Raw genomic sequence first — 25,652 nt, forward strand, 5'->3', positions numbered from 1 at the left:
AAGCCCCAACCCTGCGCAGCTCCAGCACCCAAGATCAGCCTCCCTGCATCTCCACGATCGGCGTGGGGCCCTTCTGCTGTTTGCTGTGCACCGCGTTGTTTGGCTACTAGCCGGCTGGCTTGTGGCCTTCTGAACGACGCCCGACGACAACTCTTCTGCTGGTCTGGTTGCTCCAGGCTGGCCCTTGCTTCCTTCTTCAAGAGAGGCACCCCGGACCCTCCTGGTCCACTCCAGACGCCATTTTAGGTCCACCGCGTGGGCTTGAATTTGCCAAGGCTTTGTTGCCCAATCCTGGGTCCAGCGACGCCGACAGCTTCTATCTTCGTGGGACAGCTCGATCCTCCATCCTGGTCGCCGACAACGCCTCCTGGTCCGTGAGATCTTCGAGTCAAGCGTCACCCACTCACCTAGTCGAGGTGGCTACCATCCGGTGCCCTCCTGGTGCCCACTGACTACTGGCTAGTAGTCTCGAACTTGGTCCCCTCTGCTTTCAGGTGTCATCTATCTTCAAGATCCAGGCTTGGATCCGACTGAACTTTCTTCACTGGTCACCGGCCAGCATCTTTTCTTCCGGCTCCTGGTCCGTCTACGAGGATTCCCGACGTCTTTTCAGACCTATGCAGCTGCAGCCCCTGGGCTAGGTAACTTCGGCATTTCGGTGCCCCAGCATAGCCTCACTATCCAAGGGTCAGAATCTACTTTCGTTTTCTCCCTACCAGGTCGGGTTCGCCCGAGAACACTAACTTTCTAATTCCTAGCTACCATAGACTTTTGTCCCGCATCTCGCGTGAGAGTGCACACACTGCACCCGAGTCCCCTAGGCCTCCTAGACATAATCTAACGATTCCCTAGTCAAGTCCTAGCGATTCCAAAAGCTATTAGTACTGTACTTACCTGCTAGGAATTTCGCATTCCACTTTCAGAGTATATGGTTTTCCGTGCCCCTCGGGCATTTGTATATACTGTGCTAACTTAAGTATTTTTGTAAGAGTTTTGGTTTGTGCTTAGTACCCTGTCCTCATAAAGAGTACAGGGCTGTTGTGATCTTTAAATAAATAACTGTTTATTTTCATAACACTTGTGTGGTGTCCTTTCACTTGGTATTCAAGGGGTATATGTGTGGTAAACAGCTGGCTTAACGCGCCCTCTCGAGTCTTTAGCCTTAGACTGCTCGTATCCACGCTACTAGGATAGCTGGTCTATAAGGTTGACTTACAACCAATCATCAATAAGGGTTGCTGGACTGATACATAGTGTTCACTAGAATAGTGAGCACTGCATATCAGGCCACCTTCTCACATCTGACATCTCCATGAATTTGCAGATGGAACAAACATTTAAATCAGGCCTCTGCCAGAAAGTATCATTGTAGAAAGTCTTGCTTAGAGAGAAGCTCTAACTGGTTTCGAAAAGTATGTGTGTATGAAGTACTATTCTCATTTAAGAATGCTTATCTATCTTTATATAATGGTACATTATTGTTGAAACAATTACCTCTTCCTTGCACCTCTTTATAAAAACAAAATATTAAACCAGATGAACTGTTAGTCTTGTGTTACATGTGTATTTGTTTCTTTCTCAGTGTTGCACTCTGGGTCAACATGTAAAGTGCCTGCTGCTCCAACTGAGTCCTCTGCCTGCACCTTGGTTCCACATCCTGCACTTGCAACATTGACTAAAGGTAAAGCAGTGCATTATTTTGCATGCAGATTTCATTGTGTGTAGATATATATATATGTATGTGTGTGTGTGTGTGTGTGTGTGTGTATGAATATATGTATTCACTGAAAAAAATAAAGGTTAAAGGGACATTATAGTTAGGCTGAGATTTTACTCGTACAAAACCAGTGAAATTCAGCAGTTATAGTTACCCTAACTAACTATAACTTACGCCCCGCAATGCACTGCTTATGACCTCACATATTACATCACTCATGACCTGGTCAGTGATTTCACTGATGACATCTCAAATGACATCACTGATGACATCCCCAAGTGAGTATAAGTGTTTTAAAGAGTTTACGGGTATTAAACATGCATACTAACCTACTACTAAAGTTAAATTAGTATACTAGGTGCACTACCACTGAGTGATACTACTTTTAACATATATTATGTGAGTGTCTGTGTGACTGTATATATCCTTGTGTGTATGGGTGTTTAAGTGGCAGTATAGATGTATAAGTGGGTGGGTGAGTTATATGCTGTGGGAGCAGTGGTATTGGTGTGTGAGTGAGTGTCGGTATGAGTGACTATGGGTGACTGAATGGCTCTATGAGGGAGTGACACAGTGTGTAAGTAGCTGTGTGGGTGAGTGAGTGGCTGTGTGAGTGGGTGGTTAAGTAAGTTGGTGTGTGAGTGGGTGTATTTGAGTATGTGAGTGGCTGTGTAAAGTGTGTGAGCGGAAGTGTGAGTGCTTGTATGGATATGGATATGTGAATGGGTATGTAAGTGAGTGTTTATATGGGTGAGTGTTTGTCTCTGTTGAGAGGCTGTATGGGTGAGTGGGTATGTGAGTAACTATATAGGTAAATAAGTGGGTGTGTCAGTAGCTGTATGAGTGAGTGTGTGGCTAAGTTAGTGGCTGTGTGAGTGAGTGACTGGTTGTATGAGTGGCTGTATCGATGAGTGAATGGTTGTGTGAGTGGCTTTACGAGTGAGCAAGTGGGTATGTGACTGCTTCTATGCAGGAGTGAGTGGGTATATGAGTACTGGTATGGGTCTGAATGGATATGTGAGTGGTTGTGTCAGTGGCCATATGAGAGGTTTTATGGGGGTGTGAGTGGATGTGTGAGTGGTTCTGCAGATGATGTCATCAGTTTATTTTTTTTCAGGAGTGTTATATAGCGCAAACATGACCAGAAGATATCAGAGCACTTTACATGAGCACCAGCTGCACTACAGATGGACACATTTATTTTGTTAGGCACGGGGAGATTAAGTGATTTGACCAGAATCACAGGATGTTGTGTCACTTTCCGAGAACCCAGTTTCCCAGCTGTGAGGTTGACCGCTCTATCCGTTAGACTACATCCTCTCCCCAGTGATGTCATTTGAGATGTCGTCAGTGATGTCATTATTGACGTCACTGACGTCATGAATGATGTAATATGTGAGATCATAAGCAGTGAATTGCGGGGGTGTAAGTTATAATCTGAAAGAGACACGTTAGTGATAGACTCCTTACCTTAGAATATCCCCAGGCGTCAGACTGGATCCGGAAACTTTTGCGTAGCAGTACCCTTGCGCGTCGGTAGGCGTCGTCTGCGGCTCCGCGTCAGTAGCGGCGTCGTGGGCGCCATGATGACGGCGTCGGAGTACTTAGACGCCGCCTCCGCGAGCTGACGTCAGTTCTTCTTTTTTCTGCGCCAGCCAGCGCAGATCTGGAAAGAGCAGTTACCCAAGTCAATTTTTGATTAACTTTTTGGATCAATTTTTGATCATTCCTCGAAGTCTAACTACTCCGATCGGTGCCGTAGGGATGCCGGGATTTAAGCACTGTGAGGAGTGCGACCTCACGATGTCGGTCACGGACCCTCACCACCTGTGTTTAACTTGTCTAGGCGTTGACCACGACGACAAGGCCTGCTCCGACTGCCGGGCCCTCTCTTCGAAATCCAGGTGGGAGCGGTCCCGCAGGTGACTGGAACTCCGGCAGTCGGCCCCGCGCCGTATGAGGTCCCGGTCCCGGTTCCACGGGAGGTCGATGGACAGGTCGCGGGGACGGAGCCACCACAGCTCCGGGAGTCGGCGTCAGTTAAGAAGCACAAGAAGTCGAAGAGACGTCATCGCTCTTCTGACTCCCCCCAACGCTCGCGCGCCGCCGCCGGGGGTTCGGGTGACACCGCCCACGCGGCTCCTTCGGAGTCGCGGACGTCGCGTTCCGCCCCACACCCTCTGGTCCCTGGGCGAGACACGACGCCGGAGGAGATTGAGCACTTCCTCATGGCCATGAGGTCCCTTTCTCTTCCGACGGGCTCCGCGTCGCCTCCGGGCCCAGCCGACCCGTCTGGGGCCCCTAGCGGATCGGGGGCTTCGGCCCGACGCAGCCGGCGCCTTCGGGCCCGGCGCTGCAGGGCCCCACAGTCCCGACACCGCCGGCGCCTTCGGGCCCGGCGCTGCAGGGTCAAGCGGCCCGACGCCGCCGGCGCCTTCGGGCCCGGTGCCGCGGGACACCGCTGGACCTTCCTCGGGCTCTGGATCGTCACCGGTGGACCTTACAACCCCCCCGGCGTCGATCCGTCAGGTGTCGCCTCCGGCGCCGTCCTTGATGCCTCCTTCATTCCGGTTCGGCGTCGGAACGGCACCGCTGGGCGCCGCTTTCGACGCCGCTTGGCGAGTTTTACTTCAATGAACCGGCCCCATTAATTGACAACCCTGAGTATCAGGAGATGGGTGATGAGGAGGATTGGGAGGGGTCTGAGGACCCTCTGACCCGGGAGTGTCAGTCTCATGAGGACTGGGCAGGAGACCTTGGGAAGGCCAGTGGTCTGGACACCTCTCCAGACACTGGCTTTGTCTCGCCTCCTACAGTGCTACGGAGGAGGGGGCAACCTATAGCGTGGTGTTGATGAGGGCTGCCAAGGCCTTGGGCCTTGAGCTCCCCGTCGCGGCCGTGAGGACTAACCGCCTCACTGAGGTCCTTAAACCGCAGTCAAGCTCGGCCGAGCCTCTGCTGCCCTTTAATGAGGCCTTGACCGACGTTCTTTTGGGCACTTGGTCCAAGCCCGCTACGGGTTCGCCCGTAGATAGGAACGTGGCCAGACGCCACCGCCCGGCCCCGGGCGACCCATGTTTCCTGTCCACCCACCCCACCCCCGAGAGCCTGGTCATCCAGGCCTCCAATTCCCAGACCGCATTCCCGTCGGCTCCGCCGGACAGGGAATCCAAGAGGTACGAACAGTTCGGGAAAAAGATCTTCTCCTCCCTTAGTCTGGGACTGCGGTCTTCCAACACCGAATGCCTCTTGGGCCGCTACACCCACTCTCTGTGGGAGACGGTTGCGGAAGTGCTACCAAAGTGTCCGTTGGAGGTATGGGCCAAACTCGGCCAAACCCTTGTGGAGGGCCGAGATGTAGTCAGATATTCTATCCGGTGTGGGCTGGATACCACCGACTCACTGGGCAGAGCGATGGCAACGACGGTGGCGGTTAGGCGCCACGCCTGGTTGAGGTCCGCCAACTTTTCGGCCGATGTCCAAAGTACACTGATGGACATGCCGTTCGATGGCCGTCGCCTTTTTGGCGACAAGGCAGACCATGCTTGAGCGCTTAAAGGACTCCAGGGCTAGGGCCAAGTCCTTGGGCCTCTCAGCCCCGTGCCAGCAAACGGGTGCCTTTCGCTCCTTTCGTAGCCAAGGAAGGGGCGCCCCCACACGTGCCGCCAGCCACACGCCGCAGACTAACTTCCAGAGCGGTGGCGGCCGTGGAAATCGCCGTGGAGGCGGTCGGGGACAACGGCGAGGCCAGTCCACACCCTCCACCGCAGCATCCGCCTCTAAACCCTCCTAGTCCGTGCTTTTCGGCCCATGTGACGCCAGTGGGGGGCAGGGTTCGCCATCACCACTCTCACTGGCGCATTGTCACTTCGGACAGGTAGGTGCTGCAGATCGTCCGAAGGGGCTACTCCCTCCCCTTCGACACGACTCCTCAAGCCATGCCACAGCAACACCACCGCGTATCGGGGGATCATTTGCGGCTTCTCCAGGAGGAAGTGTCGGCCCTCTTGGCCAAGGGGGCCATCGAGCGCGTTCCTGGGCCAGAAGTAGGACGTGGTTGCTACTCCCACTACTTCCTGGTACCCAAGAAGGGCAAAGGGGGCCTACGCACTATCCTGGACCTAAGGAACGTCAACGGCTTCCTCCGGAAGGAGAAGTTCAAGATGCTGCCTCAGGCTCAGGTCTTAGCTGCCCTGGACCCAGGAGACTGGATGGTAGCGTTGGACTTGCGGGACGCTTATTTCCACATCCCCGTCCTGCCGGCGCTACCTGCGGTTCACGGTAGGCCACAAGCACTTTCAGTTTACCGTGCTCCCCTTCGGCCTTACCAGCGCCCCACGGGTGTTCACGAAGGTGATGGCGGTGGTCGCAGCTCATCTGCGCAGGTTAGGGATTTCAGTCTTCCCCTACCTCGACGACTGGTTGTTGAAGGTGGGCTCGCCCCAGACAGTCGTCAGCCACCTCCAGACTACGGCCGATCTCCTGCACCTGCTGGGGTTCTCCATCAATGTGCCGAAGTCACACCTGTGCCCCTCTCAGAAGCTCCTTTTCATCAGAGCGGTTCTCGACTCGGCGCAGTTTCGGGTTTATCCACCCGAACAGCGGGTTCGGGATATACAGGCTTTGATTCCAATCTTCCAGCCTTTATCCCGAGTTTTGGTCTAGTTGACGCTGCGGCTTCTGGGGCTGATGGCTTCCTGCATCCTTCTGGTGCATCACGCCCGTTGGCGGATGTGGGCTCTGCAGTGGGACCTGAAGTTTCAGTGGGCCCAGCATCAGGGCAACCTGTCCGACCATGTCCTGATCTCGGAGGGCACTGCGAGACAGCTGCAGTGGTGGCTCACGGACCGCGATTAGGTCAGCAGAAGATAACCGGAGCACGTAGTTGTAATGGACGCGTCCCTCCAGGGCTGGGGAGGCCACATGGGAGAGGCGGAGATCAGAGGCCTCTGGTCTCCGGCGGAGTCCCGGCTCCATATCAACCTTTTGGAGCTGCGCGCGATTCGTCTAGCACTGAAGGCATTCCTCCCCTCTGTCCAAGGGAATGTAGTGCAGGTGTTACCGGACAACACCACCGCCATGTGGTACTGCAACAAACAGGCCGGGTGGGGTCTAGGACCCTCTGCCAGGAGCTCTGCGCCTCTGGCAATGGCTGAAACATCAGGGCGTGACTCTGGTGGTTCAACACCTGGCAGGTTCTCTGAACGCCAGGGCGGACAAACTCAGCCACCGGTGCATGATGGATCACGAATGGCGTCTGAACTCTGACGTGGCGCAAGGTCTCTTTCTGCAATGGGGAGAGCCTTGGTTAGATCTATTCGCCACCGAAGAGAACGCGCAATGTCATCAGTTCTGCGCATTGGAATTTCCAAGGCGGCACTCGCTCAGAGACGCTTTTCGTCGCGAATGGAGTTGCGGTCTGTTGTACGCCTTTCCGCCTATACCACTTCTGCCCTTAGTGCTGAAGAAGATCAGGCGCGACCAGGCACAAGTCATCCTCGTGGCTCCTGACTGGGCACGAAGGTACTGGTATCCCGAGCTACTCAGTATGTCAGTCGATCCCCCGGTTCGTCTGCCTCTTCAGGAGGACCTTCTGTCGCAGCAGCAGGGGACGGTCCTCCACCCGAATCTGTCCAGTCTCCACCTCCATGCTTGGAGATTGAGCGGCGACGATTGAGGCCATTTGACTTGCCTCCTGAAGTCTGTGACATCATTCTGGCAGCCAGGCGTCCCTCCACAAAGTCGGTATACGCCTGCAGGTGGAACAGATTTGTGGCATGGTGCATGTAGGAAGGTGGCTACCTGACTAAGGTTACCCCGGATTTTTTGCCTTGTGTTTAGCTGGTTTTCGACTTAGTTGGCCTGGTTCCCTGCTAATCAGGGCCCCAGGCTATCTGATCTCTCTGTAAAATGGATTCCGTGTACCCTAGGTGCATAACTAGATTGGCTTGGGTCACCTTATCAGCCCCTGTATAGAGCACTATAGGTGCCAGGGCATAGGTGCATCCAAGGCCTACCAGGGGCTGCAGCATATCTTTTGCCACCCCTGACTGGCTATCTAAAATTGACACAACTGGCTGATCACTCAGCCGGGGCAAGGTGGTGTAATTACCCCTTGCTTAGATATAGTATGCCTATATCTAAACCTAACTGGACACATATACACCTATAAGTCACTCCTATGGCAGGCCTTAACAATCCTGGAGGCAGAGTGCTTGGTTTTATGTGAGATGGTGCTCTAGCATGAGCTGAGCCTGTCTGCAGCTGTCGGGACCAACTCCCTAAGCTGTTCCGGGATAATGCCATACCATATACTATTAAGTGCCTTATAATCCTTGCGGTTATATAGCAACTTTGGTTTGGCTTTATCAAAACATGTCGTGTAAGGTGTCATACGATTTGGAATACTACCCCCTCGCCAGTCCTGGAGACGGGGGTAGCATTCCACCCCTCTAGAGGGAGACGACATGCTACTTTGCTAAAACGCGGTTCATTTTAAAAGAGCCTCAGATCCACAAAATGGATGCTTCTGCCACAGACACAAGTCTGACCTCCTGCAGCTGACCGAAACTCAGCCAAGGAGGCCTGGACAAAGGGTTTCCTGTCACAGGGAGGTGTCACACCACCCCAGACAGGAGATAGTGGATTGTAGCAGGGAGGTTTGAAAGAAACCAGACACTGCCTGGGGCGCACAATTCTGCCCCTTGCATAATCCGGCCAAACCGGTTCTGGGGCACACCAGCCCCTGTCCCAGCGCGGCCTGGATCAAAGAAAAGGGGTGTATCCACCCCCTTCCTGGGTCCCACCCATAGGAGGGGACCTAGCAGGTAATCCAGCCCCCTAGATTGGTATAAGAATGGGAGCAGTGGCAACGCACTCAGATTATCCTGATGAAACATTTGAAACGAAACTCTGGACCCTTCGACATCCTACTCAACGTAGAAGACTGAAGAATATTCCTTGTGGTCAAGGAGTGCCCACCCTGTGCAAACAGGCACCATCCAGCACCTCGACGTCTGCTTTGTTGCAGTTCCCGCCGGAACTCGAGCGACAGAGATCGACGAGATCAAGCTTGCCTGCCTTCTTACAGCCCGATCCACAGTCCCTGCAGAGCTGAGACCCGTGGAGGCTACCGGAAGCGTGGGGCACGCCATCTTGAAAAGACCACGAGACGCTGACCGTGCAGCCCACGAGTGACCCTTGAAGCTGTACACCGGGGTTTGAGAAGCCCCAACCCTGAGCCACTCTTGCACCGAAGCTCACCCCTCTACACTCGACGAGTGCTGCTTGGGGCCCTTCTGCTTTCTTAGGCTCGACGCGTTGGCCCGGTCACTTGCCAGCTGGCTTGTGGCCCCTGTGCCGACGAAAACCTAAAACCGACTTGCGATTCTGGTTGCTCCAGACTTGCACCAGCTCCTCTGAAAAGGAGCACCCGCTCTGACCCTCCTGGTCCGAGTGAGAAGCAATCTTCCAGTCCTGCGTGGATTGCTCTTGCCAAGTGTTGTTTGCTTCGATCTTGAAGCCGACAGCGCCGACGGTGAGAGCCTGCGTGGGACAGCTCGTGACCCGCTCCTGGACGTCGCAGATGCCCCAGAGCCCACGTGGCAGCGGAGAGAAGCTCCTCGACAACCACCTGATTGCGCCCGACATTGCCTGGTTCCGTTCTCGTTCCACCCTGGTCACTGCTGAGTGACCCAGACTCTGTCCCCTCTGCTTTCAGGTACTTTATGACTCTGATCCACCCTTGGATCACACCGGACACTTCTCCTTCACATCGCCTGCAGCATTTTCAGCTTCAAGCACCAAGAACCTGCGTGACGAAACCCGATGCCACTTCGACCCTATGCACCCGCTTCCTGTGGGTGAGGTAACATTGCAACGCCGGTGTTCCCACACTGGTACACACCTCTAGGGTCTGTGTCTAAAGTTTTGTCCATCTAGATTCAGCAGAAGTATCCTAAAACTCTAACTGTGTAACTTTTACGCACCATTGACTTAACATTGGTGCATGCGTGTGCTTTAAGCGCTGCACCCGAATCCCGCGGGCTTTTCCCGACTTCAGCATTGCTTGTCCCGACTGCTCCCAGCGATTCCCTAGGCCCTAGGCCTAACCACTGTTCGATTGGTATCTCTTATACCACTTTCTTAATATATGGTTTGAGTGGCCACCCGCCCTCATCCATAATTGTGCAACTTTGTATGTTATACTGTGCTTTTGATTTAACGTTTGTGCCCCTTTGCTCATAAAGAGTACTGGGGATTATTTTAGAAATAAATACATATATTTTTATAATATATACTTGTGTGGTGTCCTTTCATTTGATATTACAGGACTGTGATTGGTAAAACAGCTTGCTTAACATGACCTCTTGAGTTTAGCCTTTAAGGCTGCTTAGTCTATGCTACCATTAAGATAGCTTGTCTATAAGGTTGACTTACAACCAGACACCATAAGGGATTGTTTGGACTGATACAAGGTGGTTCCAGAATTGGAAACATCATATATCAGGCCAACTTCTCACAGTGCATAGCAAAGGCTGTGGATCCTCTTTCTGCCCCTCTTTCTGAGGTTCTTCTCTTCCTTCTTTCTCTTGCCCAGCAGGGCTCTGCTCTGGGCACTATTAAGGGCTACCTTTCTGCCCTTTCAGCCTTCTTAAGGCTACCTGATCAGCCTTCTTTGTTCAAGTCCCCCATTGTTAACAGATTCTTGAAGGGCATCACTAATATTTTACCTCCGGTTCACTTTGTGATGCCTCAGTGGGACTTGAACCTGGTTCTTACCTTTCTGATGTGCGCTCCCTTTGAGCCCCTTCACAACTGTCCTCTACGCCTTCTTACGTTGAAGACAGCCTTCCTGGTCGCCATCACCTCTACCAGGAGAGTGAGTGAGCTCCAGGCTCTATCTTGTAAACCTCCTTTCCTTTCAGTCCATCCTACCCAAGGTGGTCACGACCTTCCACATTGGGCAATCCATTACCTTGCCCACCTTCTTTCCGCCTCCGCATCCCTCGAGAGAGGAGGTGAGGCTCCACCGTCTGGACCCAAAACGTGCGCTCTCGTTCTATCTGGATCGCACACACCAGTTCCGGGTGGATGACCAACTCTTTGTTGGTTACTTGGGCGCTAAGAAGGGGAAAGCGGTACACAAGCGGGCCATCTCGCGGTGGATCATCTTGTGTATCCAGGCGTGTTACTCCATGGCAAAGAAGGAACCCCCTGTTGAGCTGAGGGCTCATTCTACTCGAGCCTCAGCGACTACAACTGCCTTGGGCCGAGGTATGCCCTTGCAGAACATTTGCCAGGCGGCTACGTGGGCCTCGCTGCACACGTTTGCAAGACACTATTGCCTGGACAGCCAAGTCAGGAGGGATGGCTTCTTTGGCCATTCCGTCCTCCAGGACTTTCTGGTGTGATTATTGGTTCGCAGACCCACCACCGGGGTTGGTTTTGCTGGGGTATCTATTCTTAGGTAAGGAATCTATCACTAACGTGTCTCTTTCAGATGCACAAGTTACTACTTGTGTAACGATATATCTGTAAGAGACATTAGTTAGTGATAGATTCCTTACCGACCCACCCATCCTCCCCATTCTGCGAACCAATATCTAGGGTTAAGGTCATCCCCTTTCAGGGCCGTAGTTTCAAGGCACCAGGGTTGGTTTTTGGCATAGCTCTGAGTTTCTGGCGCGGAAAAGCTGTGTCTAAGAACTGACGTCAGCACGCGGAGGCGGCGTCTAAGTACTCCGACGACGTCATCACGGCACCCACGACGCCGGCGACGGACGCGGAGCCGCAGACGACGCCTACCGACGCGCAAGGGTACTGCTACGCAAAAGTTTCTGGATCCAGTCTGACGCCTGGGGATATTCTACGGTAAGGAATCTATCACTAACTAATGTCTCTTACATATATATCGTTACACAAGTAGTAACTTGTGCGTTAGCTAGGGTAACTATAACTGCTGAAATGCATTGGTTTTGTATACAAGTAAAATATGATGGAGGCTGTTAGTTGTAGATTTCTTACTTTAGAATTTCCCCCAGGCGTAGGTCTGGATCTGTAGGTTTTTTCTCCAGTAGTACCCCTGTGCATCTTTAGGTGTCATCAGTCGGCTCTGCATCAGTTGTCTGCATAGTGGGCATCGGGATGACGTCGCAGGACCTAACCTACATAGACACCGCACATGCACGCTTATCCTGCGCCAGCCTAGTGCAAATCCGGAGAGAGCTACCCGTAGCAGCTTTTTGGCAAACTTTTTGTCTGTCTTTTTTGAGTTGTCAACTCCTGATGTGTATAGGATGTCCTAACGAAGGACTGTCTTCAAGCCCTGCGGTTCCTGCTACCAGATGATGTGTGTGATGGATCCACACATCGTGTGCCTTTGGTGTCTGGATCGCGACCACGGCCGGAAGTCATGCTGCGAGTGCCGGACCATGAACCTGAATGCTTTGCGGGAGCAGTCCCAAAAGCTGCTTGAGGGCCGACGCTCGGCTCTACGTCACTCTTGCTCGAGGGAAATGGTCTCTAAAACCTTTGCAGAGCCCACACTCCTCGCACTCCAAGTTCTCAGGTAAGTCAGGGAAGCACAAAACTAAGTCAAAGAAGCACAGGCATTCTTTTACTTCTCCCCGTCGGTCGGCCAGCGCAATGCGGGCTCCCGAGTGTCTTTGCTCAAAGGTTCCGTCTACACAGTCTACTTCCAAGACGGCTCCGTGCCTCCCTTTCCGGGAGCCAGAGCATCTCCTGCCCAAATCCAGAAGTTCTATGAAGCCTTGTACCTCATATTTGGACAGCCTGGCTCCGCCAGCGTGCCCTCAGGTCCCGCGGAGTCTTTTCGGGGGCCCTGGGACTTCGACGCCAGCGGATCCAGAGGGTCCCCATGGATCCAGGCCTAGATCCAGATTGACGCGGTCAATCTCAATCGATCTTTCCTGACGTTGATCCCCACGATGATGCTTCCGACGTGGACTATGCCCCTGGTCCGCGCCGACTCCATCCTCATCCTCCAAGTCGACACGGAGCCGCGCCGACGTCAATTTTGAAGCCTGAAGGAACTGTCATCCCTGTGTTCATTCCTTGTGTTCTTTTTGGGCCAGAAGGTGAGGAAGAGGACTAGGAGGGGCTGCTGGACTGTTTAACTTACCAGCTTGATCTTGGGTAGGACTTGGGGTTGCCAGTGGTCTGGACCATTCGCCTGCTTTGTCCCCCTACTGTGGCTACGGGGGAGGGAGCTTTCTATGCTGTGGTGGTGAGGATGGCAGCTGAGGTCCTCAGCCTCGAGCTCCCTATGGTGGCAGTCAAAACTAACCTGACTGAGGCGCTTCAACCTGCGGCTTCCTCTTCTCAACCCCTTTTGCTGTTCAATGGATGTCCTTCAGGGCACCTGGTCAAAGCCTCCCAGGGGCTCCTATGGATAGGACAATTGCCCACTGCCACCGCCCTGGGTGTCCCAGCGTTCCTGACAAAACGCCCATCCCCTGAAAGCTTGGTAGTCCAAGCTCCTTCATCAAAGGCGCTTTTCCTTCTGCTTCCCCAGATAGGGAATCTAAGAAGCTGGACCATCTAGGGAAGAAGATGTTCTCTTTCTTCAGCTTGGCATTGCAGTCTGTGAATACTGCATACCTCTTGGGGCGCTTCTCCCATACTATCTGGGATACAGTCACACAGGTGCTTCCTCAGTGCCCAGAGGAGACCAGGGCAGTTCTCTCTCAAGCAGTGGCAGACGGGAGAGAAGCAGCCAAATTCACTATACAGTGTAGACTGGATACCACTGACTCACTGGGCAGAATGATTGCCACGTTGGTAGCTGTTAGATGCTACACCTGGTTGAGGACTTTTGACTTCTCAGGGGATGTCCAGTCTTCCTTGATGGACATATGAAAAAACAGTTGATGGACAGAATGCAGAACCCAAGTACAGAGATCTGGGCCTAAATCCATAGTTTTTTTGCTCGCCTTTCCAGTTTTTGCCCAGCCATATGCAAATCAGTCTTGACCCTGTGCCTCATGGGAACAGTCCAGCCAGAACTGCCAAGCCAGGTCCTCCCTGGACTGGAAATAAGCATCCTAGGACTGGTTTTGGGGTTTCACCCCTCTTCAGCCAGGATAGCTTGATTCCAGTGGCATGGAGAGCATGGGACCCATGTCTGGGTATATCCGTACCAATCGGGGTGACAAATGCAAAAACAACAGTTGATGGACAGAATGCAGAACAATGTCATACATTCACCCCAGTACAGAGATCTGTGCCTAAATCCATTGTTTTTTTGCTCACCATGCCATTCCAGTTTGAACCTAGCCATATGCAAATCAGTCTTGACCCTGTTCCTCATGGGAACAGTTCTGCCCAAACTGCCAAGCCAGGATCTCCCTGGACTGGAAACAAGCATCCTAGGACCAGTTTCGGGGTTTCACCCCTCTTCAGCCAGGAAAGCTTGATTCCAGTGGCATGGAGAGCACGGGACCCACGTCCCCATGTTGAACACTCCGTCCATCATCCTCTTTGGTTTTGTTTTGTTCGCCTTAAGTTGGCAGGGTATGCCCAGATGTGGGTCCCTTGCTCTCTTTGACACTGGATTCAAGTTAGCCTGGCTGATGACGGCTGATTAGCCAGAAACTTGTCCCAGGAAGCTTGTTTCCGGTCCATGGAACACATGGCTTGGCAGTTCCGGCTGGACTATTCCCATGAGGCACAGGGTCAGACGGATTTGCATATGGCCATGTCTGAATTGGGGTGGCGGAGTGAGCTAAAGAATGATGGATTAAACCCAGATCAGTTGACTGGGGGTGAGTGTTTGCTATGTTCAACAGTCAGTCCATCATCTCATTAGGTATCGCTTTGGTCGCCCTAAGTTGGCAGGGTATGCCCAGACGTGGGTCCCTTGTTCACTTTACCACTGTATTAAAGCTAGCCTGGCTGATGACGGCTGATTAGCCAGAAACCGGTCCCAGGAGGCTTGTTTCCCGGCCAGGTCTCTTTCAGCGATGGGGAGAAACTTGGTTAGATCTGTTTGCCTCCAAAGAGAACGTGCAATGTCAGCAGTTTTGCTCGTAAAGGCTATTCATCCCCTTTCTGCTCCTCTTTCAGAGGTTCTCTTGTACATACTTCCTCTGGCCTAGCAGGGTTCTGCCTTGGGCACTCTTAAAGGATATCTTGCAGCCATCTCTGCTTTTCTTCAGTTGCCAGATCAACCTTCTTTATTCAAATATCCTGTTGTTAACAGATTCTTTAAGGGCCTTACCATCTGTTTCCTCCATCTCCTTTTGCTATGCCCCAATGGGACTTAAATCTGATTGCCACCTTTCTTATGTGTGCTCCCTTAGAGCCTCTTCATAACTTTCCCCTCAGGTTGCTGATTCTCAAATCTGCCTTTCTTGTTGCCACCACCTCTGCTTGCAGGGTGAACGAGCAGCAGGCTTTATCTTTTAAGCCCCCTTTTCTAACTGTCTATCCAGATAAAGTGGTGCTTTGGACCCAGCCTTCATTCCTTCCCAAGGTTGTCACGTCTTTCCATGTGGGATAATCTGTCACTCTGCCCACCTTTTATCTAACCCCGCATCCCTCCAAGGAGGAGGAGAGACCCCATCGTGTGGACCCAAAACATGCATTTTCTTTTTATCTTGATCGCACAAAATTCCACCAGAGCAACAGTGGCAACCATGGCTTTAGCATGTGGCGTTCCAGTCCTTGACATCTGTGAGGCAGCTACATGGGCATCCCTGCACACATTTACCAGACACTACTGCCTGGATAGCCTAGTCCGGAGGGATGGGTACTTTGCCCATTCAGTTTTCCAGGACTTTATCGTTTGATCTTGGTTCACAGACCCTCCCCCTGGGATGCTATTGCAGGTGCATCTATTCTAAGGTAAGGAGTCTACAACTAACAGTCTATATCAGATACCCAAGTTACTTACCTACAGTAACAATATATCCCACCAGTCCAAGGGGTATCGCTGTCAGGGACCGTAGTCACCCGCCATCCAATTCCAATGCAAGGCAGGCCAGAGTATGGTGAGTAGGTCGAACTGCAGGCCTCTATCCTGGGAGGCTCCCGACCTTAAGGGTCACCTGCTCATAACAGCTGCTGGGGGAGGGAAGCAGCTGCTTGTCAGTAGTCTACTGGGACCTCTGCTCTACGCACCCCAAGACACTGCCCATGTCCTCCGATTGAAGAGGTTTGGCAAAACCAAAATCTTGATGCTTCAGCTGCTTTAATGTCAGGGGACGGAGGGAGCAGTTCACATCTCTGCGAAGAGGCCTCCCAAAAATATACAGTAAGAACCTCTCCAGCTAGACATCGCAAATCTTTACAGTTAGGCTCCTGCCATGAAGTACCTCCCCTCAGGGCTGCATCTGAAATGGTCCAATGGGCTAAGTTGGGTGGGAACAAAGGGGTCCCTATATCAAGGTAAGGAATCTTCAGTGACTATTCCTACCCTTGGTTGCAAAGTGGGCCCCCATGGGTGGTGGCCCAGTGTGTTAAGAGTCCATGTAACTGCTGAGGCAATCATAGGGGCCAGCACTCTGGCACCTTTAGTAAGAGCTTCCTCATCTCGCCAAGGTCCATGGTGCCTTTCGCCCCCAAGTAATGCAGCACCAATGCATCCTGTGAAGCTGAGGAAGTAGCAGAGGGTCCGGGTAGCAAGGATCAGTGGCCTCCAATACACATGGGCTGCAATGGTGCTGCACCACACACAAGTGCCTCACCAGCGGGGTCTCCGCCCACTCTCACAACTGCCTTGTCTCCTAAGTTTGGCCACTCTCTGTCTGATAAATCGCTGATCAGGAGCGATGTACCGGTCTCCTAGAATACCACTCCAGCTGAAGGGCTCGGGGGGGAGCAGTGCGGCCCGCCTCGGGTCACAGTGCTTGCCGCCAGTTCTTTGCAGCTCGTTTCTTAGCCGTTGCCCTCTGCCACTGGCCTTTTGGTGAGGCACAGGTGGCATTGTGTCTTGTTCAGGCTGGGTCTCTCCCAGGCTTCTTCAGTGTCCTCCGACAGCTCCGCTCGTCCTGGGGGGCCCACAAGCCTGTCACAGGTATGTGTCTATGACAGACTTTCTCACCTGGGAAAGTCCTCAGCCCACCATCGGAGGTGTACCGAACAGTTATTGTAGCGTTCAAAATCTTCATTAGGTAAGTCCCACAAGAAAAAGAAATCCAAGAAGTCAGTGTTCTTCATCTTCACAACGCCGGTCCAAGTCATCAGACATGGTGCGGGGACGTCACAAATCTAGGCCCGGCTCCCATACGTCAGCTGTGGAGCCTAAGTCTGGGCCCGCTTCGCATCTCACAGCATTTGCCTGAGCGACCCCCAAACGGCTGAATGATATTTATGATATCAAGCCTATTGGGAACCATGGATTTGGCAGGTGCCCCAACTGGATTTCCACCGGTGGGTTAACCCTCGGCGACAGTTGGGCCCTTTGGGTCTGTTTTTGTATCCAAAGGGCTCGACTGGGTGCATTCCAGTGCCGCCGATACCATCGTTCTACCCAGTTCCGACTCAGAGGTGAACCGGCTGCGTCTGATGTAGACTCTGGTGCCGACCGAACCAAGACCCTCTAAGTCAGGGTGATACCAAAAGATCTAGCAGAGTCAACAACATGAGGGGTGCAGTTGAGTACATAAAATTGTTTGATCCAGTCTTGGGGAGGTGCTGAGTGTTTGCAGGGGGCAATCGGAAGGAATTTTGTTTTGAGGGTATTTAACAGCAGATGATTATGAGTTAGCCATTGTTGAATTTTCAGAAGTGCACCATATAGAGTTTTTATGTCATCTGGAGAGGAGTTGAGTGTCATCAGCATACATATGGTATTGAAAGCTAGCGCAGTTAAGAATATCGGAGAGAGGTTCCATGAAAGTGGTTAACTAAGATTTTTTGGGTGTGGTTATGCAAGAAAGAAGCAGGCCAATTTAAGACAGGGCCCGATAACCCCATCCTATATTGAAGAAGAGCAATCAAGTTTTCATGTTTTATGGTGTCAAATGCTGAGGACATGTCAAGAAGGAGCAGAAGACAAGGAACATTTTGGTCAAGAGATCACAATGCTCATTAACAATGTGAGATAGAGCTGTTTCTGTACTGTGCCTCGCTCTGAAACCTGACTGGTAGAGGCCAAGGAGCTGACATTTCTCGATGTGGTTGCAGAGCTGCCTGTGAACACATTTCTCGAGCAATTTAGCTAAAGTCATGATGCTGGTGATCGGACGGAAATTGTTGAGATCCTCTAAGTCGGCAGTAGGCTTCTTAGGGATGGGAGTGACTTGCCCCACCTTGAGGCAATCAGGAATCCTCCCCTGCTAGAGAGATTCTTGAATGAGCCGGGCCCAAAGTGGAAGAATGGGCGAATTGAGATCTTTGAGAAGCTTAGCGGGTAGAGGATCGCTGAAGTGATTTGAGGGTTTTAAAGAAGCCAAAGAATGTAACAGCTCTGTATCATCTGGAAGCAAGAAAGAATTCCAAGAAGCGTTGTTCTTAGGAGTGCAAACTGTGGAAGGTGCACTTGCTGCCGCAGGTACTACAGATGCTGGGGAGCGCAAAGACCACCGGTTTGGTGTGGCACTTTGCAGTTCAAATTACATTTTTCTTACCTTTTCTGAGAAGTGAGCTGAAAAGTCCTCCTCACTGGGGCAGGAGGTCCTGAGTGCTGATATATGATATGTAGAGTGGTTAGCTTGTAGTTTGATGATTTCAAACAATTTATTTGGTCTCTTTTTAGCGCTGTCAAGCTAAGCTCTGAATTATTCTGATTTAGCACTACGAATACGTTTGTTGTATGCACTTCTCATTCTCCTTAACTGATTAAGGCTTGTAATGGAGGGAGAATTTCCCCATATTCTCTCAGCCTACCTTTTCGACATTCCTCATTTAGGCACCCATTGAACCAAGGTTTGTACTGTTTGATCAGCAATCTTTTGAGTTGCTTCGGAGCGATAGTCGAAAATACTTGAGATGGAGCTAATGTAATGATCCGTAAGGTCATCTAAGTTAGTCATGTTAGGGGGGTGGCTGAAGAAGATTCTTGCTAATGGTAGGTTATATTATGATTTTTTTTTGGTGAACCTTTATTCGTCTTGCAATCAAGTACAGATACGGGCCTACAACCTTCTCGGCCGGCCGCGAAACAGGGTAAAAGTATAGCAATCAATACGGAGAATCAGAGCAGTTCAAAGCCGGAACGATATGTATATCAGGAGACAACACGTGGGCATACGGTCAGGTCCGAAGTCAGGATTACAGAGGTTCATTTTTTAATATAGGGAACTGAAAAAGTGCCATACAATCACACGTGGTCCTACAACACAGCGCGCAAATCAGGATATCCACAATTAATTTAAATACAGACAAAGTAGTGGGGTTAAGGCACACAAATCAGGAGAGACGTTGGCACAAATCCGGTGGAGAGCAAACCCCAACCCCACCCCTCAAAGCAATACACGTTACAGGAACCACGAATGAAGACGACACTATAGAAAAAGACAAAAGACATGGAAACAAAGAACGGACAAACCCCGCCCCCCTATCCCCACCCTGCACACCCGCGGAAGGCCAAGGCCTACCCCCCCCAGCCACGTGCCTGTCGCCCTAATGGAACCCGAAATTTAGAAAAGAAAAAGAGAAAAGACAAGAAGCATAGATGGAGGAGGGCCCTCAAAGTCGCCGCCCGTCCCCGCCCATCATCCCTGCACGTGGGGAAAGTCCAAAAGCAAAATGGAGTATCACGGAGAATGTCAAGTACCAAGTACATCAATAATACAATCCCAATACAAACACACCCAAAGCACCGTCAGTTAACGTGAGGGCCACCGAAACCTAAAATGCATCACCCCTGGCCTCGTCTAGCAACGGAACCACCCAATGATCCCTTGTCAATCGATATACAGTACTTTTTGGAGGATCTGGAGGATCCGAGCGAATCAGGCCCGAGTAATACCAAAAAAAGGTTCAGCAGCTCGAGTCCATCCAGACGTGTGCAGCTGAAGTCCAAGGGCGGCAATACCAAGCCCGCGGGTGCCACAAAGTCCAAGCACAGCAATACCATCCATGAAGAGGAAATCTCACTGTCCGGCAAATGCTGCGGTGTTGTTGGGGCAGCCCGAAAAGAAGAACAGCAGCGCGTCCCTAAGCTCAAGTTAGGCATGTGTCCCAAAGAGGCACTCACGTGTACATCTGCACTGTCCAGGGAGGACGAAGCAACCAGGTCTCTCTGCAGTTCCCAAAACCCAGGCGGGCCCAGAGTCCTCCCCAAGGAAGTAGACACGGGCACAGCGGCACTCCATTGAAATCGGACTACGTCCTTACAGAGCGGTGAAACAGCAATGGCGGCCATTTTTCGATCCAGGTCACAGGCATTGCAAATCAGGGACTCGCGTAGATCCGTTAGGGCGGCCAAGACATCTTTGGGTGTGGGCTCCATTGTGCGCCGCCAGCATCACATCTCCGTGCCTACGGCAGCCGTCCGACCGGGACATGGTCCGTGATGGGGGGTGTCAGCCGCCATCTTTGTCAGTTCGGTCCCGTCCCTCTGCACCTCACTGTAGGGACCGGCCCCAGCACAGGGCGCCGCTAAATGTACGCCCGGAACACAAAGTTATGAGGCGGGTTCCCCAGGGAGAGTCACCAAAAGGCTAAACAAAAGACCCTACCACTACCTGGGGGCTGCCCACCTGTCTCGGGGGCGATCTTTGGTTATGTCCGGGCGCAGAGTCCGAAGAGGGGGGCCAGGAGCCACACACCCCCCTCGACTCCAGTATGCCTCTCAGGCCCCCAGGGCTCTTCGACAAGGGACCGGGCTGATGCTGCCTTCAGCGGCACTCCAAGACAACGGCACCCTCCGACCGACTCCTCACCACCAGAGGCGGCCGCTGTTGTTGCAGTCGCGGCCGGCTGCCTGTTGCAATCGACACCCCTGCTTCGTCACCGCACGGGCCGCTGAGCAATGGGTGGGAAGTTCTCCGGATTCACAGCACGCAGGAGTCTCAGGAGCAGGCGGTAAGTGAACGCTCTCCTTCTATTATCCAAATGTACCTTTGTAGTTCAGAACGAACAGCAGTATGGGCGTGCAGGGTGAGAGGGCTCACGGAGCCGAGCGGCTATGCGGCCATTTCGGATGCTGGCTCGGCTCCTCCCCCGGTAGGTTATATTATTGATGCTGATGTCTCTCAGATTGCAAACCAGCTGTTTTGTTTTAAGCGGTTGTCCTTGTAGAAGTTTTGGTGATGATCCGACCAATCACAGGGTATAATATCATCAATATGTATGGTGTTGCCTCTAGCTATGATAAGGTCAAGGGTAGCACCCGTTTTGTGGGTGGGTCTATTGCAGGCCTATATGAAGTTGAAGTCGAAGTGGAAAGCATTAAAAGGAGCATTCCAAGGTATCATTTGTGTTGTTCCAGTGAAGGTTAAAATCCCAGAGGAAGCTATGGCTAGGGTGATGGTCCGAGCAAGAGGAAATGAACTCCATAATTTGCTCTATGAAAAGCAAATTATCACCAGGAGGATGATATAGAATGTTGAGCACACAGACAATCTTGCCATTGTTCCAGATTTCAGTGACCAGGTGCTCACAGGAGGACCTCAACACATTTTGAACTGTTTCAACATGAGGCTGGAGCAATAGATGCAAGCAATGCCCCTCCCTCCAGTCAGTTTATCATTGGTCTATCGCATCTGATGTCATAATCAGGAGGGATTGAGATGTCGAACATTTGGGAGGAGCAGTCTTTGAGCCTACTTTCAGTAAGCATCAGGAGGTTCAATTGTGGAGTGCGGATCAGTTCAGAGAAATCGGCTGCGTCTCTCACTTCTGATCTGTAGTTAAGGAGCATCAATTTGATATGAGAGTTGGTAGTGACTGCTTCTAGGCGAGATGTGGGGATCTGAAGTAAGTTATCACTGTTCACATATCTGTGGGTAACACTTGGTTCTCTACCAGGGTCAGAGGAGATATTTGGGATGTTGATTGGTGAGTCAGACGAACCTTGCCAAGAGCCATTGTACAAAAGAAGTGCGCGTGTGTCATTATCCGACAACTGTTGGAAGAGCCTCAGGGGTCTGGAAGGGCGGTTGGGAAGAGGCCGAGTAATCCAGAGTGGGCTGTGTTGGATAGTGAGAAGGGATCTTTCCTCCCTGCAGTGTTTAATTCACACTTGATGGAAGAGTAGGAAGATCTGACCCAAAGGAGGGATAGAGTTTGCAAAATGTTTCCATCAAGGAGGAGTGTAAGAGGGTCTGCAGGTTATCATTGACAGTAAGGAGATCATGCTTGAGCTCAGCCATTTTCTCAAAGAAAGGGAGGCTAACATAACCAGCATCCGGCTTAGAATAAGATAATGGATGGAGCCTCTTAGGAAGAGGGACGTTGGAAGGTATAAAATCACCCTCACACAAATTGCTGGGGGAGACAGTAATCCGCTTGAGTTCTGTCATATTATCCACTAAGGGGGAGGATTAGCATAGAAGGTTTCCGGATTCGTAAGAGGTTGAAGAGAAAGCCCTTGAGGCGGATTGGTGGAGGAATAAATTAGATTACTGTCACGAAACATTGCATACACTAGGTAAGAAGAAGATAAGAGTAACACAATTTAAAATGTTAAATAAATGGGCGGATTATGCCGGGGAGCAATTTGTAAAACAGGCCATGGTAAAAAGAACAAGAATAGAGAGGTGGCCAGGGTAATTTTGGGAACAAAGAGAGGAACAAGGTAGGCAGAATGAATTAGTAAAAGAAAAATGTTTCACAATTAGGCCTTTGGCTCCATTGGAACAAGAGCTAGAGGAGGGAGACTTTATTATAGATGGGTTACTAAATGTAAGATACGCCACCCTTCATATGAACAGCCTAAGATAGAATGATGGAAGTGAGTCACCTGTACAGTCTGAAACGTCAACATTATTTATACCGGTTACATCTCCCAATAACCTAAATGAGAGGTCTAATCGATTAGTAGATACCGCGTTGTCGACTGCTGTTATTTTTACAGGCAATGTTATACACAGTGGCATTGATCATTTTGGGGTGATTTTGAAAAAGTAGTGTTCCCTGGAGAATTTACCCTTATCATGAAAAAACATGTTTCAGAACACATGTGCAAACCTATATTTCAAGATTTGAAAGAACATGGGACCAGGGCACACAACAAAGTGGAATTATAATGTGAATAGGATACAGAGCTGCAGGAGATTGATTACCCGGCTCGCAACCTTGAAGTTAGGGAAGAAGAGGCACCACATATATTAATTCATTTAGGGCCATATGTAGGAAACTTGGAAATACCGATTCCAAAATACCGAATTTTACCGATTCGGTATTTAGGAATCCGTATTTCATATGTTGGGAATAATCCGGTAAAAAATACCGAATCGTTAATCTTCCTTATTACCGAATCGGTAATAAGGAATCACCTACCCATTCATTCCTATGGGCTTGGAGGCCCATAGGAATGAATACGAAGAAATTTGATATCACTGAATCGGTATTACTGATTCGGTAATCGTAGGAGGTATTTCAAGGGTGTCCACAGGACCCCCTCTGGCACCCCTGAAATGTGCATGTGTGCACATGTGGCGCACATACATCCCCTAAGGGCATTGATGTGTGCCACATGGCACACTTCAAAAAGCAAAAAAGTGCTTTTTGAAAGGAAATCCCTATTTACCACCAACTAGAAGTTGGTGGTAAATAGCGATTGCTTAAGGCTGAGGTGCACTGTTTTAAGTGCTACCTACATTTTAAGGAATCTGTACCAAGGCCATAAGGAATCGGTATTAAGGAATCAGTATTTACCGATTCCTTAATACCGAATCCTCCCCACATCTCAAATGCCTAAATACCGGTCGGTAACGGTGAAATTGAACGCATTTCACCCTTACCAACCGGTATTGGCCCACCGACATATGACCCTTAGTATCCACAGTTGAAAAGATAAAACAATTGCGTGTTGATGGCCAGTTTCCAATGCAAGGATTTCCCTTGTTTAATGCTACACAGCCTGTGGTTCATGTACACACACCTTGGACTAAAGCAGAGCTATTATCTTTTGCTAAAGACTATCTAAACATTAAGGAAAATGCAGATGAATGGTATACCCACACAGAAAGATTACCAAATAGGACCGTTGTCTATAAGGGACTTAGATCAGATGTCTTCTATCATCTTGCTAGCAGAGATATGGAAAACGTGTTAAAGAGGACCAACAGGTAGTTAGGTGGCATAATGCAACAGTAAAAAAAGGAGAGAAAGGTTGACGGGGCCATACATGATGAAATAGAAGAACTGCCAACATTAATTTTAACCTCGATGACTGGCTGTTGTAGACGGATTCGCCCCAGGCAGTAGTCTCCCACCTCCTGACTATGGCGGATCTCCTGCATTCGCTGGAGTTCACTAGGAACGTGCCGAAGTCACACCTTGCACCTTGCTTCCTCACTCAGAAGCTCCTTTTCATCGGTGCGGTTCTGGACACGACGCAGTTTCGGGCTTATCCTCCTGAGCCGTGATATTCGGGCTATGATTCTGATCTTTCAGCCTTCATCCTGGCTTTCATTCAGAATGACCTTGATGCTACTGGGCCTTAGGGCCTCCTGCATCCTGCTGGTAGATCATGCCAGGTGGCATATGCGGGCACTGCAGTGGGACCTAAAGTTCCAGTGGGCACACCTCAGTGGAATCTGTCCGATTGCGTTCAGATCTCAGAGGGCACTGCACGTTAATTGCAGTGGTGGCTAACGAACCAGGATTGGGTCAACGGAAGATCCCTCTCCCTTCCCCAACTGGAGTACACTGTGGTGACGGATGCATGACTTTAAGGGTGGGCCAGCCACATGGGAGAGGCGGAGTTCAGAGGCCTCTGGTCTCCGGCAGAGTCTGTGCTCCACATCAACCTTCTGGAGCTTCGGGCGATCCATCTTGCACTGAAAGCATCCCTTCCCTCTGTCCGGGAAAGAGTGGTGCAGGTGTTCACGGACAACACCACCACCATATGGTACTGCAACAAACAGGTAGGGTGGGGTTGTGGACCCTATGTCAAGAGGCTCTCCATCACTGGACATGGCTAGAACATCAGGGCGTATCCCCAGTGGTTCAGCACCTCGCAGGCTCACTGAACGCCAGGGCGGACAAACTCAGCCACAGGTGCATGATGGATCACGAATGGCGTCTTCACTCGGAGGTGGCGCACGGTCTCTTTCAGAAGTGGGGCGAGCCCTGGTTGGATGTATTTGCCACCGAAGAGAACGCGCATTGTCAGTAATTCTGCGCGTTGGAATTTCCAAGGTGGCACTCGCTAGGCAACGCTTTTTGTTGCGAGCGGAGTTGCGGTCTTCTATTCGCCTTTCCGCCTATACCACCTCTTCCCAGGGTGCTGAAGAAGATCAGGCGGGACCGGGTCTAAGTCATCCTTTTGGCTCTGTATTGTGCATGAAGAGTCTTGTATCCCGAGCTGTTACACATGGCCATCGATCCTCCAATTTCACTGCCTCTTCGGAAGGAGCTTCTGTCACAGCAGTGGGGGACGGTCCTCCACCCGAACCATCCAGCCTCCTCCTCCTTGCGTGGAGATTGAGCGTCCGCAGTTGACAGCCTTTGACCTTCCTCCCGAAGTCTATGATGTTATCTCGGCAGTCAGGCGTCCCTCCACTAAGATGGTATACTCCTGCAGATGGAACACATTTGTGGAATGGCAAAGACTGTGGATCCTCTTTCAGCCCCTCTTTCTGAGGTTATATTGTTGAGAGAGACACAACAATATAAGGTTATTCTATATATATGTGTTCGAGGCATGTGGGCTGCTGAATTCATATCTGTGCATAGATCGCCGCCTAGTGTTGGGTCCGGATGATTGCACATTGTTGTCCTGGAAGAGTCTACGAAGTATCATGAGATAGGTGGCTCCTCCTCTGGACTACAGTGCGCATGGGCATCCTCTCCATCC

General features: G+C 51.1%; 1 protein-coding gene across 3 annotated transcripts in view; it reads left to right on the forward strand.

Moving 5' to 3' along the window:
* Window positions 1–25,652, forward strand: part of YEATS2 (YEATS domain containing 2) — a 1,498,478-nt gene that overhangs the window by 958,923 nt on the left and 513,903 nt on the right. For all 3 annotated transcript variants that reach the window (XM_086943990.1, XM_086943991.1, XM_086943992.1), the window contains exon 22: window positions 1,583–1,681. In XM_086943990.1, the coding sequence (XP_086800116.1) occupies window positions 1,583–1,681 (99 nt within the window). The remainder of the gene's footprint in view (window positions 1–1,582; window positions 1,682–25,652) is intronic.

The sequence above is a fragment of the Lissotriton vulgaris genome, chromosome 11 (assembly GCF_964263255.1).
Source record: "Lissotriton vulgaris chromosome 11, aLisVul1.2, whole genome shotgun sequence".
Lineage (NCBI taxonomy): Eukaryota > Metazoa > Chordata > Amphibia > Caudata > Salamandridae > Lissotriton > Lissotriton vulgaris.